The sequence below is a fragment of the Lipomyces chichibuensis genome, assembly GCF_038497645.1.
Source record: "Lipomyces chichibuensis strain CBS 12929 unplaced genomic scaffold V1513scaffold_49, whole genome shotgun sequence".
NCBI classification, from domain to species: domain Eukaryota; kingdom Fungi; phylum Ascomycota; class Lipomycetes; order Lipomycetales; family Lipomycetaceae; genus Lipomyces; species Lipomyces chichibuensis.
The window spans coordinates 65578-80594 of record NW_027117501.1 but is presented as its reverse complement, the minus strand read 5'-3'; the positions used below and the strand labels follow the sequence as shown (position 1 = coordinate 80594).

The following is a 15017-nucleotide window of genomic DNA, read 5'->3' as shown; positions in this document are numbered from 1 at the left end:
ATCCACGGATACCACTGACTAAGGGCCTGTTTTTGGAGTTACGGTGTCCTGATTGCCGTCACGTATCAAGCACTTCATTCTCACTTCATTCTCACCTAATTCCCACTTAATTCCCACTTGTATTTGCGTCTCCAAATTATCGTCACGTGACTGACATGCCATTTTTGGATTAGGTTCCATTTTCCTCATGCCTAGTTCTTTGCAATGATTTTAATATAAATAGACCCACATTTGAGTTTTTATAATTAAAAAATATAATTATTAACTAATTATTAACATAGCCATTCACTGTTATCATACGATTGCACGACTTAGCAAAGGCTTATAATCGCGTGATCTATCCGTGGATACTACGGATACGGATATGGATAAGGAAAATTTGGCCTGGATATTCGTGGGATCGCGTCGTTATGATGTGTGAACAAAAGTCACCCATTAAACGGCAAATATGCACAAAATGTAATAACGCAGTGGCGTCGTTCGAATCTGTGTAACACTATCAATTTGACAGCTTAGTTGCGTGACGCTGTAGTCGGTCAAAATCGTAATGTCCAGCAGACTGAGTACAACGAGGCCAGTCTGGTCTCATATAAAAAGCCCACTTCTCATCACTGCATCCGGATATCTCGATTTACGTCACAATACTATTCCATTACGTCATGAGTCTCGTTTACGGAGAATCGGATACAGAATCAGCTAGCGCCCGGCAAGCCTCACATTGCGTGGCGGATCGCCACGCCGCGGCAGTCAACCAGCCCAGTAACCGCGAGCATGCACGAAATGCCACGAGAGCGACACCTAAAAGAAAGGCCATGGACAACGAACTGGCTATCTCCGCCGTGAGCAGCACTTCCATCAGCGACTCGTCAGTTGATCGCAGCAAGCGCCTTAACTTGGATCCGGTTTCACAATCCATCCCTACAGGAGTCGCTGAGATGAAACCGTCTATTGGAGAGGCCAGTTTGGCCGTGGAGGCTGTGTCTAGTGATGAGGAAGTTCGCATTCGCGAAATACGCCAACTTATTTTAGCAAATGAGCCAGACAAGGAGTACGAATTCGAGCTCAGTTTCAGTTCCTATGACAAGCTAAAAGCTGAATTTGTCAGTGATGAAGAAAATGAGGAGTATGCACTGCAGTTGCAGGAGTCGTTTAAACTTATTGCTGACATACAGTACAGTTATCCAAGACTATTCTACGACTGGACCCGCCATGAAATCACAATTGTGACTGTTCCAAGTCGTTTACATGAAGACACGGCGCGCGCGATACTTGACAGCATTTACAACCGTGCACAATCCATAATAGAACGCGAGCAAATCCATTTGCCTGCAGACGAGATCCTAGGCGTCACAAGTAGCCCTAGGACGTTGGTGCACAACAGAGACGCAAGATTTCACATCGAGCCGGATGGTCTGATCTTCTTTGAAACCGTAGATTTAGTCGCTTTCAAAGTTGTCGTTGAAGTTGGAATCTCGCAGACTTATGATAGTCTTCTGAAGAAGGCCAAGAAATGGATTTTTGGAATGAATTGCAATATTGTTATTCTAATTGCATTCAACGAGAAGCGCAGCTATTCTGCCCCGCGTGAACGTCACTCTTTAACTTCGCGCCAGGTGGATGATCAGGTAGTACGGATGCGACGGCACTGGCTCTCCCCAAGTGTCTCAGAGTTCGGCCCCTTAGAATTTCAAGGACGCACCTACTTCGATGAAGTCGGGGAGGGCTTCATTGAGATACTGCGAAAGGGAAATGACACTAGTGGGATGGATGGAATGGACAATCTCTCCAAAGACAAATACGTGAGTTTAGCTTACTTTAGCTGATTAAATTCTAATGTGCATGTGTTATAGGTTCTAGTACGTGACGGCGTGAATGAAAGCCATAGTGTCCCATGGTCAGCTGGTCACATACGACTGACTGAATTGATACCTCCAACTTCGCTTGGCACTGAAACAGCCGGTGATCTTGTGGTCGATTTTTTTAGTGGTGACGATTTTATGGATATTGTCCGGCATGCCATGATTGGAACTGCTGTGGAGCGTTTCAAGGATACTGTCGACTTCACGGATTGATGCTTATTTGCTTCGCCTTTATACTCTTTCTTTTCTGTAATAATTCCCACCTGAATATAGCATATGCCCGTCTGTTTATCTCGAAAATGTTTCAAATATATGCGGGACTAGGTGCCATGATGTCGTCATAGACCAGCTATAGGTGGCATCGCTCATTGTCCCGTATTGGGAACCCCACAGAGACTGATGACTCTGATTAAATATCTACATCATCATGAGCTACATTGGCTTTAAATTCGTTACAGCATTACCTATCTGTGACACGGATGTGCTGGAGGCTGCGCACATCGTACCGTTCAGTGCTCAGCGGAAGTATATGGATATCGACGGGGTAAACAAACAGGAGCGGAATGGAATGGTCACTTGAAGAACTAGGCATAACGGTGTCTTGAGTATGTGTTTCGTTGCATTATTAGGCATTGTGTGGTAGAGATTACTTTTATTCTATTCACATTTTGTGTCCAAGCTTCCCCCACATTTATCTACATTTAGTCGCAGTACAGGTTACTTGCTAAATCGGGTGAACCACTGGACAGCTTGCCAGAAAGAAGCCTCATTAGCCCAACTGACACACTCATTGGACAAATCGCCACGGTTTGCGAAGCCATGCTCGTCGGAGAAATAGAAGACAATGTTATAAGTCGCCTGGATTTCCTTCAGAATAACCTCATACTGATGGCGCCCCTCTTCATGGACCCAGACTGGGAATATTTTGGCGTCCTATCGACGGCGGAATGGGACCTGGTCATGATGGAATAGTTTTGGGACGACGTGAGAAAAGCCTGCTGGGCGGGGCGAAGCTGTCAGCAACGAGCTTGTGGTCGGTGAAGGGCAAGCAAACCGAAGATGTCGGTCAGGTACACGATAGCCTTGTCGGTCGCAACTGCGAGTCTGGCGACATAGATGTTCGAAGTCGGCGGAAGAGCCATTGACGGTCAATTGAGTATGTGGATGGTGATATCGAGTTGTATTGGTGCATCAGGAAGGCAGGAGACGAGGATATATTGCAGCTGGCCCGCGATCCCGTGGACTAACACAGTTTCCGGGTTTTGCAAAAATCGGAGGACCGACGCACACGCGAGGCTAACACAATCTTCTTTGAATTGCGCAACCCTGAAGTTTCGCGACTATACTCCTAAACTCCAAGGCCCCGTCCCACTCTTCGTCATCCTCGCCATCTACCGACCCAGGGTCGGAACCTTCTCCGTCTCAGCAGCTCCTTCCGAACGGGGGTGTATTTGGACAAATAAGGGTTTGGTTTTAAATGGGGTTCTGGTACCGAGCCGCTAAGACATTCCAAGTTTTATTATATTATATAGCGCCGGCCCCCCAACCTCCGTCCACTCTAGGGCGCCAAATTTCTAAATAACAACATCAAAAATAGAAACAAAACAGAAAAAATTCACTGATCTGCCCAGCCGACACCCGCGGACTGTAAAAAGTCCCGGCCCACAGCAACGATCACCCCTCGAACTACTCGTATTGAGGAATCGGGACAACGAAGGCGCTTTTCTGGGTGTGCCACGAAATGGTCGTCCACTTGCTCCCACTCCACCGATCCTGGCAAGATGCCCAGATAGCGGTATAGGACGTTTGCGAACACCCAGCGAACGACGTACGCCGGAGCAAGCTGATGCGCCTTCCGGAACGACAGAGCAGGAGTGTACGCCGACCTGGCATATTGTACCGCTGAATCCAATATCACGTTCCATAATGCCTCCGCCCACGTCGCGTCCAAATGGAGCATTGGACTAACCTCAACCACAAAACTGGTAATATTGGTCGGCCTGGGAACCGCTCTCTCTAACGTTCTAGCGTCAATGCAGGCCTTCAGGGCTCGCGACGCCAACTTTTTGAACTGACCCATCTTAAGGGCTTCAATTCCCAGTGCGCACTCGTCAACTTCCACCGGAAGCCAGCCGGACGAAACCTGCGCCGACTTAAGCTGCGCGTATGCTCGCGCAGCTACCACAAATTCGAGCACCAACGGCCACGACAACTCAACCAAGCCAACCTCAGGGCCGTCCCAAGCTTCATGAATTTGCCGCTTGGCTTCGGCCAACGCCTCGGCCTCAAATGCCGGGTACACCTCGGCGACCGGCTCCAAAGCATGTACAATGGTCTCCGCCTTCGAGAGCGAGCTTAAGCCTGACGCCAACAATGTGTGGAACAGCCGTCTCACACGCTCTCCGGAGACCCCGTTCACTGTGTATCGCGTCGTCAGTGTCGTCAAGCGTCGCATCGACCCTGACTGGGCACGAGGACGGCTCATACGAGAGTTTCGCCTAGCAACCTGAACACGGTGCACGTTGCGGAGGTGGTGGTACACATTGCTCGTGCTGTTGTAGACATGCTCTGGCATCCCTACTGCCACACACAAAGGGCAGGTAAGCATCCCACGGGGCACGACTATACTACCGTGCTGGTCGAGGTTAACCAGACCCTGCGCGACCACAAGCTCTAGTGGAGATACTTCGGCATTCGTCGCACTCTCGCTGCGCTGGGTAGAGACAGCATCCTCGAACTGGGTGGAGACTGCGTCCTTGAATTCAGTAGAGACTGCGTCCTCGAACTGGGTGGTGGAGGCAGCGTCCTCGAATTGGGTAGAGACTGCGTCCTCGAACTGGGTGGAGACTGCGTCCTCGAACTGGGTGGAGACTGCGTCTTCGTCTTCGAACTCGGTAGAGACTGCGTCCTCGACCGGGGTAGAGACAGCGTCCTCGAACTGGGTAGAGACCATACGCTGCGATGATTCAAGTTGATCATCGACCTCGCTGAAGGCGAATTGAGCAGGCGCGACTTGCTCCTCGTCCGCATCAGCATGCTCTTGTCGATTTTGTTGCTGTCGTCCATCCAAGCCAAAGCCGGGCGGAACCAACTCTGTCGGATCAATCCACATCGGCAGAAATGCCGTTGCCGACTGCTGTCTGGTCTTCAGCTGAAAGTAGGCCTCGCAGTCTTTCAAAAATCGCGCGACCTGCGGAACCTTCTCGGCCGTCGACTGCGATATGGTGGGTCTCCGAATATCCATTACTCGGCTCATGAACGCCGCGACAAGGTCCGCCATCTCCGCAGCCTCCGGTAGAACGCACTCGTTAAAATCTTGTAGGAGCGGCAGTAAGCCTGCCCTAAGTACGAGCAACTTGAAGTCGCCGTCAAGGACGATGTTGTCTCTGATCGCACACGCGTCGTCAACGAGACGACGCGCGGTCAAAGAACCCGTCCTAAGCAGACCTTGACGCATTCTCCTTTCCAAGTATTGGCGCCCCATATATGCCCTGCGATCAGGTTTTGCTGACAGCTGAACAGCGCCGTGCTGGCGGGGCTGCACATTGAGACCATGGTAGCGCCGTATGTGCCGGCGCAAAGAGCTTGCGTCGCAGAGACTGAGCCCACAAACAGCACAGTCCCTGTCGCTGCGTTCGACAAAAAGCGTCTCGTGGGCCCAGTCCTCAGGCGGCTCGTAGGCCTGGTCCTGCTGTTCGTCCTGCTCCTCGTTAGGCGGCTCGTCCGGTGAAGCACGGCTCCTATCTAGCGAATTGTAAATTTCGACAGTTCTGGATCTCAATCTCATGTTGTTTTGTTTGTGTACAATGCGCATTGCAGAAAGGCGTCGTGTCAACACCTCACCTTCCGTGCAGACAGTTATGGTGGTGGCTTTTTGCCACATGCAAGATGATCTGATAACTAACTGCGGGCAGAAAATGCGTGTGGACGGCAGCGCAGGGTTATGTATTAAACATTGTAGAATAATAACCCAATGTCGGTATACGGATATTAGATATACGGTCATCGTATATCCAGTGTGTGCAGAAGTATGATCCTATATGAGTTCATTTTGTCAAAGTTTGAACTCATATTATATGAGATTGATATCATATGAAATCTGATGAATATGTACATAAATGCAGTGTCATATACATATTATGTGTCAATGATATCCAATTTCCACTGCGCGAACAATACGAAGGCTCCAATATACACAGGTGATCTCTGCGTCCAGCCATAGTACTTATCCAACTTAGCCTAACCAGAGTTGCAGCAGGGACTCATAAAAGGTTCATTAATATAGGTATAATTTGCTGTCTCAAACTGTTGAAGAAAGAAGTTCATTGTTGGTAGCACCCTATCAATAGTAGCGCTACATCCTTCCGTTCTTATGTAACATTATAGAAAAAATAAAGCCTTGAATCTTGCCAATCTTTTTCTGACAAGAAGTCCTCCTCATTCTCTCGATACTTGATGACAAAATATGCTAATAGCTGTCTTGAGCTTCGTTGCAATACTAATCATCATGTACCAAGAGTTCCATCGTGTAGAATTACCGCGTACAAGATTACGGCGACCACTAATCTCTCTAAAATTGGCTAGTCTTTGTGTGATCCGCTGAATATACACTACAATATTATGCAGCTTGCCTTGAGGTCCCTTTTGTCGCCATTGTTAGATTTCTGGCTCTGTAGGTGTTATCAATATACCTGTATTATTCTCTAAAACAAGAGCTTCAGGGTCAGTAGGAAATAAGGAGGACTGAACTGCAAAGTTGATAATATGACCCTTACAAGGAAATCTGTAATATTGAGCGTTGCATGTGATTTATATTGATCGAAAGCACGAAGTCAAATCAGTTAGTGATAAAGGTAGATGAAAGAGGTTTTGCGACCATTTTGTAAGCGCTTACATCATTGTATCATTGTTGCTTGCACTATCCATCGTAAAGTATTCCAATTTTGTAGCAATACCATAATCGTTGATAACACTCATTATGCACGCTGCTTAGGTTCTCCCCTGAATGCTTGCCATCTAGCTCTTTTATGGCCAGAATAGAGTGCCGTAGTTGACCAGACTCCGACATATTATGTGCAATTAGACCAAGAATCGCAATAGGATTTAACTAAGTCCAAATCTGTAAAGTGAATCTTAGAGAGTGCCAATTTGAATTTCACCTTTGATAAGTTCGTTTTGGGCTTTGTGGTTCCGCAACCGCAATGTTGTCATAGAATTAGGTAAAAATATCTGGAATCAGATAATGAAGCAAGGTCCTAAATTCTGGTAGTGTAGCAATGCGAAGTGAGATACCACAGATTGTAATCATCTCACGTATTATTGTTGATATATATGTATGTTGTTGAGGTTGATAACGTTGAGTATATAGTTTGCTGCCTTCTTGCTTCTTTCATCGTCATAACCTCCCAAATCAACATTATCTTTCAATCTTATCTCAGATAAGGGCAAGGGTTTGGAAGTCGTAGGTGGTTTATGGGCATATCACTCTCTTAAACACCGCAATTTTCGTCACAGGATATGGCATCAAATCGGCACGGTGCTGCCTTACGGTCTTGATAACGTGTATAGCTAGGTCAAGTGGAATACTGTAGCAACTATAATGGGATAGATAGAGATGTGAACACTTTTCATTACTCTCCTATCACAGCCAGATTCAAAGGATGGCTCCATACAATAGAAAAGTTTCTGCACTTATCTGTTAACGTGAATTCGCCGGTTTTAGGGTCAAGCGACAACAAAGTTAGAGAGCCTGAATCCGACGCATCGTTGGGTGTTCGAGGAGTAGAAAACAGCAATCCTGAAAGTTATACGAAAGCAGCTGAAATTTTTATCATGAACATGCACGTGTACATGCATTTACGCCGGGAATTTGCGATAACTTAATGTTATTCAGTACACTTTCATTCAAGAAACACTAAAAAAATAGCTGATGAGGCCAGATGTCGAGCGTCGTGGATGCCTCGCGTAAAAGACTATCGTGGCACTCTGTGGCGTTTTGTGGCATATGCAGAAGAGAGGTTGCTCTATAAAGATCAGCCTGAATCTACTGGCGACAAATAGCCTATTTGGGAATTTTGGTGCGCTCCGGCATCATAATTCATTCTATTTGCCAAGCCCGATGGAGAGACCTACATCATTCTATTTCCTGATAATATTCAGATATACAAGTGTGTTAGTATTAGTTTGAACATGCTAGATGTGGCATCCATCTACAGAATACGTGGTAATACGACGGCCCAATGCACAAGCGCCCCAGAACAACTATTGTCTGTTGGAAATGCCTGAGTCATGATATTGGCAAAGTTACGCACGTGACCTTTTAGTGCGACGATTGTAGCGCAGTGATTAGATAATGGGATATTTAATTTAGTATTTTCTTAAATTTAAATTAACAGAGAATTGAGTCAAGCAAAGGTTAAGTCCACCGATATTAAACATGTGTGTTCATTGCGATGGTCCGAAAATAATGCATCGCAACAGGGTCGGCATATACACTAAATTGTCTAAATGCGATATAAGATCATTGCACACCAGCCGACACTGTAAAACGCCAAAATATTCCACTACCAAATTTCTATAATACACATAATGTACTTCTCTAGATCCATCCATATATAATCAATCTACACCAAATCCATAAAATCCTCAAACTGAAATATAGTGCCTTGGCCATGCCCCTGTACCTGACCATCACCCTGCATCCCCGCTCCGCCGAATCCGTCAGCGTTCGCATTCATGGCATTGTGCGCAATGCTGGAAGATCCAAATACTTCCGACATCAGCTTCGAGTTGTATATTTCGAATTCGCGGCGAGCGGCCGTCACGTCAATGTCCTGCACAGGAAGTTGTAGGTCTCCCGGAATGTGCATAATGTCCGATATTGTGTACTGTTCTTGCCCTGATTGTTCTAGCGGCTGTGGAGTGTAGATGGGATAGACGTATTGCGCCTGTCCTAGTACCTCCGTCTCCGCCAGTGGAGGCGGCTGTTCGACATGCACTGGCTGTGGATCGGCGCAAGCCATCAAACCACGTCCAGACAATAAGTAAGAAAATCCACTTATATCAAACGGCACGTCATCTAACAGATCCTGCACGTCGCCGACTGTAGGCGTTACGGCATCTCCATCTGGTACTTTAGAGCCACCGGAAATCGACATTTGCATGCTCATCCTCTCCGACTGGTCGAGTACTGGGATAAAACGCACCAGTACCTCCGCACAACGTTCCGCAAACGCCCATGACCGCGACCCCGCTGTCAAACAGCGCTCTGCTGTTTCCAGGGATGTCCTGATAGTCCGAGCGGACAGCAGTTGCAGACCGTATTCTTTACACGAGAAGTGTGCCCATAGTAAGGTAAGCGCCGCAGTGAACACCCCGCGGCACGCAATAAACGTCGGTGGATTGGTTAATGAGCTATATAATGCCGCGTATAGTTCAATAGCCGTCGATGCGCTGTTGGCGCAGATGGCAGCGGCTGACGTGGACGGTACGGAAAATAGCGGTGAAGGTCGGTATAGAAGCATTAAGTGTTCGTGATATTCAATCTCAACGCGCATTCTTGTGCGTTCTGGCGCAATTGTGATTCGGGGGAGATTAGACTTCCAATTATCCAAGCTCCTGTGAAGCTCCTCAAGCAGGGACTCGTCTGGCCGAGGGCACCCCCATTGGGCAGTATGGTGTACCGAAAGTAGAATTCTTGTAGCCAGCTGCCGCAACTTCACCATATGCAAGGCAATTGACACATCCGTATGAAATGGGTTCCCACTAGACATATCGCCTGTCATTTCCGGATCATTGCCGAGGTCAAGGTAATGACCCACGTCGATGTCTCGATCGTGCAAGGTGATTGGTCGTCCCAATATAGCGGATAGTATGCGATCCAGGGAATATATGGCCCAGAATACTCGTTTTCGAATTTCCTGATTGATAAGATTCAAATTTTCTGCAGACGACTGTCTATGGAAACCCAACGCTATAGCAATCCGCAAAGCCGTGCCGACGGCCAGCCACGCGGACGCGCCTTCTGGATCATAAAATGAGTACAGCGCTAAGAGTAACAAGACGCGCAGCGCACGTAGATTATCTTTCATCAGTGCCTTTTGCGCACAGCGAGTCGCGAGTGCAAAATATCCTCGCTGCTTATCCCGCAGTCCCATCGCAGCAGAGCCAATAGCACACATCAGGAAAAACATCGACCGCCATCCTGGAATTCCACGAAGTACCTGCATTGTCTCTGGCTCGTAAGAGTGTCGCAAATAAACCATAAACGTGCAACTGTTAAGAATTGGATAAAACACAATTTCTTCGAAACCTGCGCGAGCGAGCATTACAGCCTCCTCATATGGCGGCCAAAACTCGTCGGCCAATCCCGGAGTTAATGGTGGAACCAGTGGGTCATACTTATTCTCCTCCCCATCTGCCTTCACTCCGTCTTTCGCTGGCGACTTTGTATAAGACAATCGGATCTCCGCGGTTGTTGTAGTGAGTGGCCGCTGTATACCCATTGCCTTAATTATTCTATTCACGTTCGATGCGACTGCTAGACCGGACGACGATCCGATAAACCGCGGTTCAGCAGGAGCATCTGCGGCAACACTCTGTTCCGCCGCACTGCCAAGCGACAAGAACCCAACGTGCACTGCGAGCTCATCCAGGGTCTCGGCCGGATTTCGAAACGCTTCGTAGTAATAATGCTCCGGCCCGACCCTATACCGCTGGCTTGTTCTGGCGGCCGGCATCGACGGTTTGGATTGGGACGAAGAGAGATTGACTTTAGAACCCGTTGGGGCTTCAGTAATATTGAGCTCTGGGAACTGGTCGTGGATCGTTCGTTCCAGCCATGAAACACGCTCTTCCAATGCAGTGACATAACCGTGGGGGTACAGCACCGCGCCGGATCTGTTGTTCACATACTGGCATCTTACAGAAGCTTTGACGCAGGCCATGCACTCTGGATATTTTCCGTCGCACTACCATAGTTAGTCAACTTCGACTAGGGCAACAAACTTGAAGTAGCATACCTTGGTCCGTCGTTTATGACATCGTTCACAAGCCTGGGTTGTCCTCCTAGCAGCAGCTGCCCGAGCGCCCTTTTGTTGTTGTGAGTGCGCGTCGTGAAAATTGCGTTCGCTCGTACCGCTTTTATGCTGGCCCTGTGTCGACGACACTCGAAAAACATGTATCTGGTCGTTCACGTCCGCACTGAGCGACCTTGAAACCGAGAGTGGCGAGGCAGATTGGAACCTTCCGGTGCTAAACGTGGGCACATTGGTAATCGTTGGGGCTGCTGACGATGACGACGTGGCCGAGTTAGACAGTGCCAGCGAAGTCGATGGGGATATTGGCACGGACTGAGAGTCTGTAGACGCAGTCGATGAGACTGACAAGCTCGGCGTTGATGAGGCCGATCGAGGGAGAACGGATGATGAAACCGGAGGCGGGGTAGGCGCCATTATTGTGCAAAACCCCAGTGACTTACACAAGCGTCAATTGGGAACATGTCATATGAATCTCGAACGATTCACGGCTGATTAGAGGACGGAATAAGCATGCGTTCCGTGGCGTTACAAATTATGAAATTGGACGAGTAGTAGGTGAAGTTAAATTTGTAGTAGGGCATCAAACTTGGGGCAACTTCACCAGAATTTAGCGTATTTTGGAGCAAATCCTCTCCATAAGGTGCCCAATAGGTAAGTTAGTATTTTCATTGCAGAATCCATCTTATTTTTTTGCAAATCGTATGAACGATTATAACTTCTCGTAGCACCACCTACCGTATAAGTTTCCACTTCGCAAATGGAATTTAGCGGGCAGCTCATAACATCGCCGAAACTATCAAACCATGATTGCGGTCACCAGAACGCTAAGGCAGAATGTTGCCATCGCGATCTTTAGACCTCCAATTCTCAAATTCACATAAAAAATACAACTTCAACTATATAAATGATAAATCATTGTAAAATGCAAGAGACAATTAAACTAAGCTTTTAAATCCCAAATTTGGCCCCCATGTCGTGTCGTGTTGTTACAAATTAATAAGCATAAATGGATACGTACAAATAATTCCAACCCAAGCCCACCAAAACCAAAAAGAATGTATTAAAAATTAATTGCCACAAAACAGAACAAGTAATCATACAGTCATGACCAAATTTCAAATGGCAGTTGCTTTCTTGGCCATTCGAACCACGGCTCCCAGTCCCTCCCAAGCAATCTTGCAATCGCGCGAATATCCTTCCTCGTAGTTAATTCCGGCCACCACTTTGGTCCGATGGCAAGACGCAGGACTGTCAGGAAATGAATATGGACTGCGAGCGCCACAGAATTGCGACTTCGCAGATGGGTTATAAAATCGTTACTGCATCGGAACGGCCACGCCAACAAGTATCGTACAATCCCACCGCCCACCATCTGGCCGAATTCTGTGCTTTGGAACGTAATCAGTTGTTCTAGCAGTTTAATCGGTTCACTGTATATTTTTACTGACTCGGGATACTGATCTTCAATCATATCGGACAGATACTGCAACTTTCGTTCCCCAAGTGGGAGGATAGTCCAATTAAGATTCCATTGAGAGAAAATCTCGGACTCAACATCCAACATCCGCCATTCCATCAAAACTGCACCAATCCCCTTATGCAGCGGAATCCACCGATCGATCGAAATAATCTGCGGTTCAGTGCTCTTCAATTTCTGCTGATGAGTTGCCGGCCGCGATGGGGAGTCTCCCTCGACATCGTAGCCAGTTCCAGAATCTTTTGCACATCCGTCATCTTCCGGACCATTTTCCTCCTGATATGCAAACGCATCTATGGACAGCAATACTGACGCGAAAAGTGCGGCTTGGAGGTGTTCATGAGAGCGCGGCTCGTTAATGGCGGATCTGAATGCCTCTAATGCGCGCTGCCGATAATACACGCCTAATGCTTCGTATTCTTGTCTCTTTGCAGCATGCTTCTCCTTGTCTCCTCCTTCGCTAAAATTCGACGCTGCCGTCGCCAGAATATGTGTAGCCGCCAGTGCGAAAATGGAATACATCAAGAACGGAAACCTGCAAGCGACCTGCGGTACAGTCTGGCTCCAGATGCTGACGTTTTCTGCACTTTGCATGTTTGATAACGAATGTGAGGTGTGGACGACATAGTGCATTAAAAGAGATAAGTGCTGCATATTTAGGTCTGGAGACACGATGGTACTGTGAGACAATCCTGGTGTAGCTCCCGCAAAAGGGCCCGGCAACGACGAAAACCCGTACTCGAGAACTTCTTTCGCGTATTCGCAGTTGGCTCCATGCTTAACGCAATTACGGCATTTGGGACGGACTTCATCGCACTGTAATCAATTAGCACAGGCAGGAGCAACAAACAATATATCATGCCTTTATTTTCCGCTTCTTGCACACGAGACACCCATTGCGTGACTTGAAATGTGACTTTTTCTTAGGCGGTCCATCTGAACCTGATGCAATCGAAGATACCGAGAGTAAATTATCAATACTGTTGGCCTCCATTACGCCATTCGACATCTGAGTCTCCGATCCAGTTGATGCCATTGCAGACGATGTTTCTTGCGGGGCCGGAAGACGTGGAGTAGGCAATTGGGCAACCGGCTGCGGAGTCCCATAACCGTGCTGATTGTGATCATCGTATGCCCGTGGTGCTGGTAGATACGGAGGTCCGGCAGCCGTGATAGTGTGGGAACCGTAATGCCCAGGGGACATAGCTGTGGTGGTTGCATTACCAACGGGTTGTGCATTGTCAACGACAGGAGTTGGATAAGGTGATAATATTGGTGGAAGAGTCAATACTGTCTGAGCCTAGAAACTTTAGACTAGACAATAAACGAAACTGATTTCGAGCATACATTCTTCGGTGGCTGCAAAACAGCTCCTTGCTGGAACGGCCGCAAAGGAAAAATGTCTTGAGAATGCGAGGACGGAGGCCCGATGTGAGTATGAGACCGCAACTGAAGATGCTGTATTCCCGGGTACGTTCCTTGCCGATGTTGGTTCATCCGCTGTTGTGGCATTTGCTGCAGATAGTACGGCGGAGGATTTGGCTGCCAAGGCAAGTTCGGTGCCGGTGACAGCTGCCGAATATGCCCGGATCGGTGACTTTGGGATGAATCATCACTTCCCTGACCAGTCAAAGCCGGAGTCGAGTCGTTCCCACTCATACTGTCATGGAGAGGCATTTGCTCGCTATCGAGCACCTCTCGGCTGATATTGGCGACTGAAGCAATGACACAGCTCTCCTAATCCCTCCTCAATTTTCTGTGCAAGTTTTGCTTGAGTATATCGTGACGGATACTTTATTAATCGTCTTAGTAGTAAGTAAACAGACTTGAACTTTCATGTCATCCGACTGTGTGTGCTGGTACCTACCAATGCTACACACGGACCCTGTTTCGATATGTCCAGGAACCTAAACCTAAGCTACCAAAGATTTCGTGCGGCTCGAAATAATTGAGTTAGGGATCGCACAGTCTAATCTGGTTTAGGGTTATAACCGTTAGTTGCGCTCTTGTCCGGGAATTGGTAACCAAAGAAGAGTGACATTTGATTACAGAAGTGAGGGTCAAGTCACCGTTGCACATCGAAAAGTAAATAGTTCGTTATAACATTTCCCCATACTTAGATTGTTGGTATCTGGCAGCAGGATCATTTTCGAATGACGTTTGATCACATTGGAGACCCAATTAGTCTGCAACAACAAAATCACATTAATCTAACGGGACGGCAAGTCGGGCTGAAAGTAATTCGCTGACATCAAACTTCAACGACAACGCAACTTCTTCCCGTGCTCTCAAGTTCCAAGTGCTATTTATTTGTCCACAAGTAGCAGAGTAGTAAACGAGTTAAAAATGTATCCATTAATATTTACTACGAATCGCTGTAAGGACCTAATCCGAAATCTTCAAAGTAGCAACGCAAGTCGATAAGATCAGCGTCTTTAAGCACATCAGGATGTGAAATATGAATCCTCTGTCTATGTAGCTCGCCAGAAGAAATTTTGCAGACCCAAATCCCCGTGAATAACTAACTCCGCGGGAATGTAGTACAATGTCTGCCGTCTGCCGTACGGTCCACTCGCTTGTTCGTCTGTCGGCTCTCCGGGAGAGTATCTCGACAATGGCCAGCCATCGACCTGTTCCATTAGG

At 47.5% G+C, this 15017-nt stretch overlaps 5 protein-coding genes across 5 annotated transcripts; 1 reads left to right on the top strand and 4 right to left on the bottom strand.

The window, feature by feature from the left end:
* Window positions 1-935: 935 nt before the first annotated feature.
* On the top strand, window positions 936-2072 carry V1513DRAFT_384987 (uncharacterized protein; the record flags this gene model as incomplete). Its single annotated transcript, XM_066895195.1, has 3 exons — window positions 936-1123; window positions 1178-1799; window positions 1851-2072. The coding sequence occupies 3 exons, from the start codon at window positions 936-938 to the stop codon at window positions 2070-2072; spliced, it is 1032 nt and encodes a 343-aa protein (XP_066751128.1).
* Window positions 2073-2576: 504 nt separating this feature from the next.
* On the bottom strand, window positions 2577-2762 carry V1513DRAFT_385012 (uncharacterized protein; the record flags this gene model as incomplete). The annotated part of the gene is made up of 1 exon (XM_066895196.1): window positions 2577-2762. A coding segment is annotated over one exon (186 nt), but the record flags the coding sequence as incomplete, so codon positions are not given.
* A 603-nt stretch (window positions 2763-3365) lies between these two features.
* On the bottom strand, window positions 3366-5913 carry V1513DRAFT_452671 (uncharacterized protein). Its single transcript, XM_066899149.1, has one exon. It carries the CDS (start codon window positions 5863-5865, stop codon window positions 3475-3477), a length of 2391 nt encoding a protein of 796 aa, XP_066751126.1. The 5' UTR covers window positions 5866-5913; the 3' UTR covers window positions 3366-3474.
* Window positions 5914-8233: 2320 nt separating this feature from the next.
* On the bottom strand, window positions 8234-11402 carry V1513DRAFT_245553 (fungal-specific transcription factor domain-containing protein). Its single transcript, XM_066894456.1, has 2 exons — window positions 10880-11402; window positions 8234-10828 (listed from the first exon to the last, which is right to left on the bottom strand). Exons 1-2 carry the CDS (start codon window positions 11309-11311, stop codon window positions 8483-8485), a joined length of 2778 nt encoding a protein of 925 aa, XP_066751125.1. The 5' UTR covers window positions 11312-11402; the 3' UTR covers window positions 8234-8482.
* Window positions 11403-11999: 597 nt separating this feature from the next.
* V1513DRAFT_427672 (uncharacterized protein) lies at window positions 12000-14033 on the bottom strand (the record flags this gene model as incomplete). Its single annotated transcript, XM_066896231.1, has 3 exons — window positions 12000-13190; window positions 13237-13674; window positions 13722-14033. The coding sequence occupies 3 exons, from the start codon at window positions 14031-14033 to the stop codon at window positions 12000-12002; spliced, it is 1941 nt and encodes a 646-aa protein (XP_066751124.1).
* Between the last annotated feature and the right edge of the window lie 984 nt (window positions 14034-15017).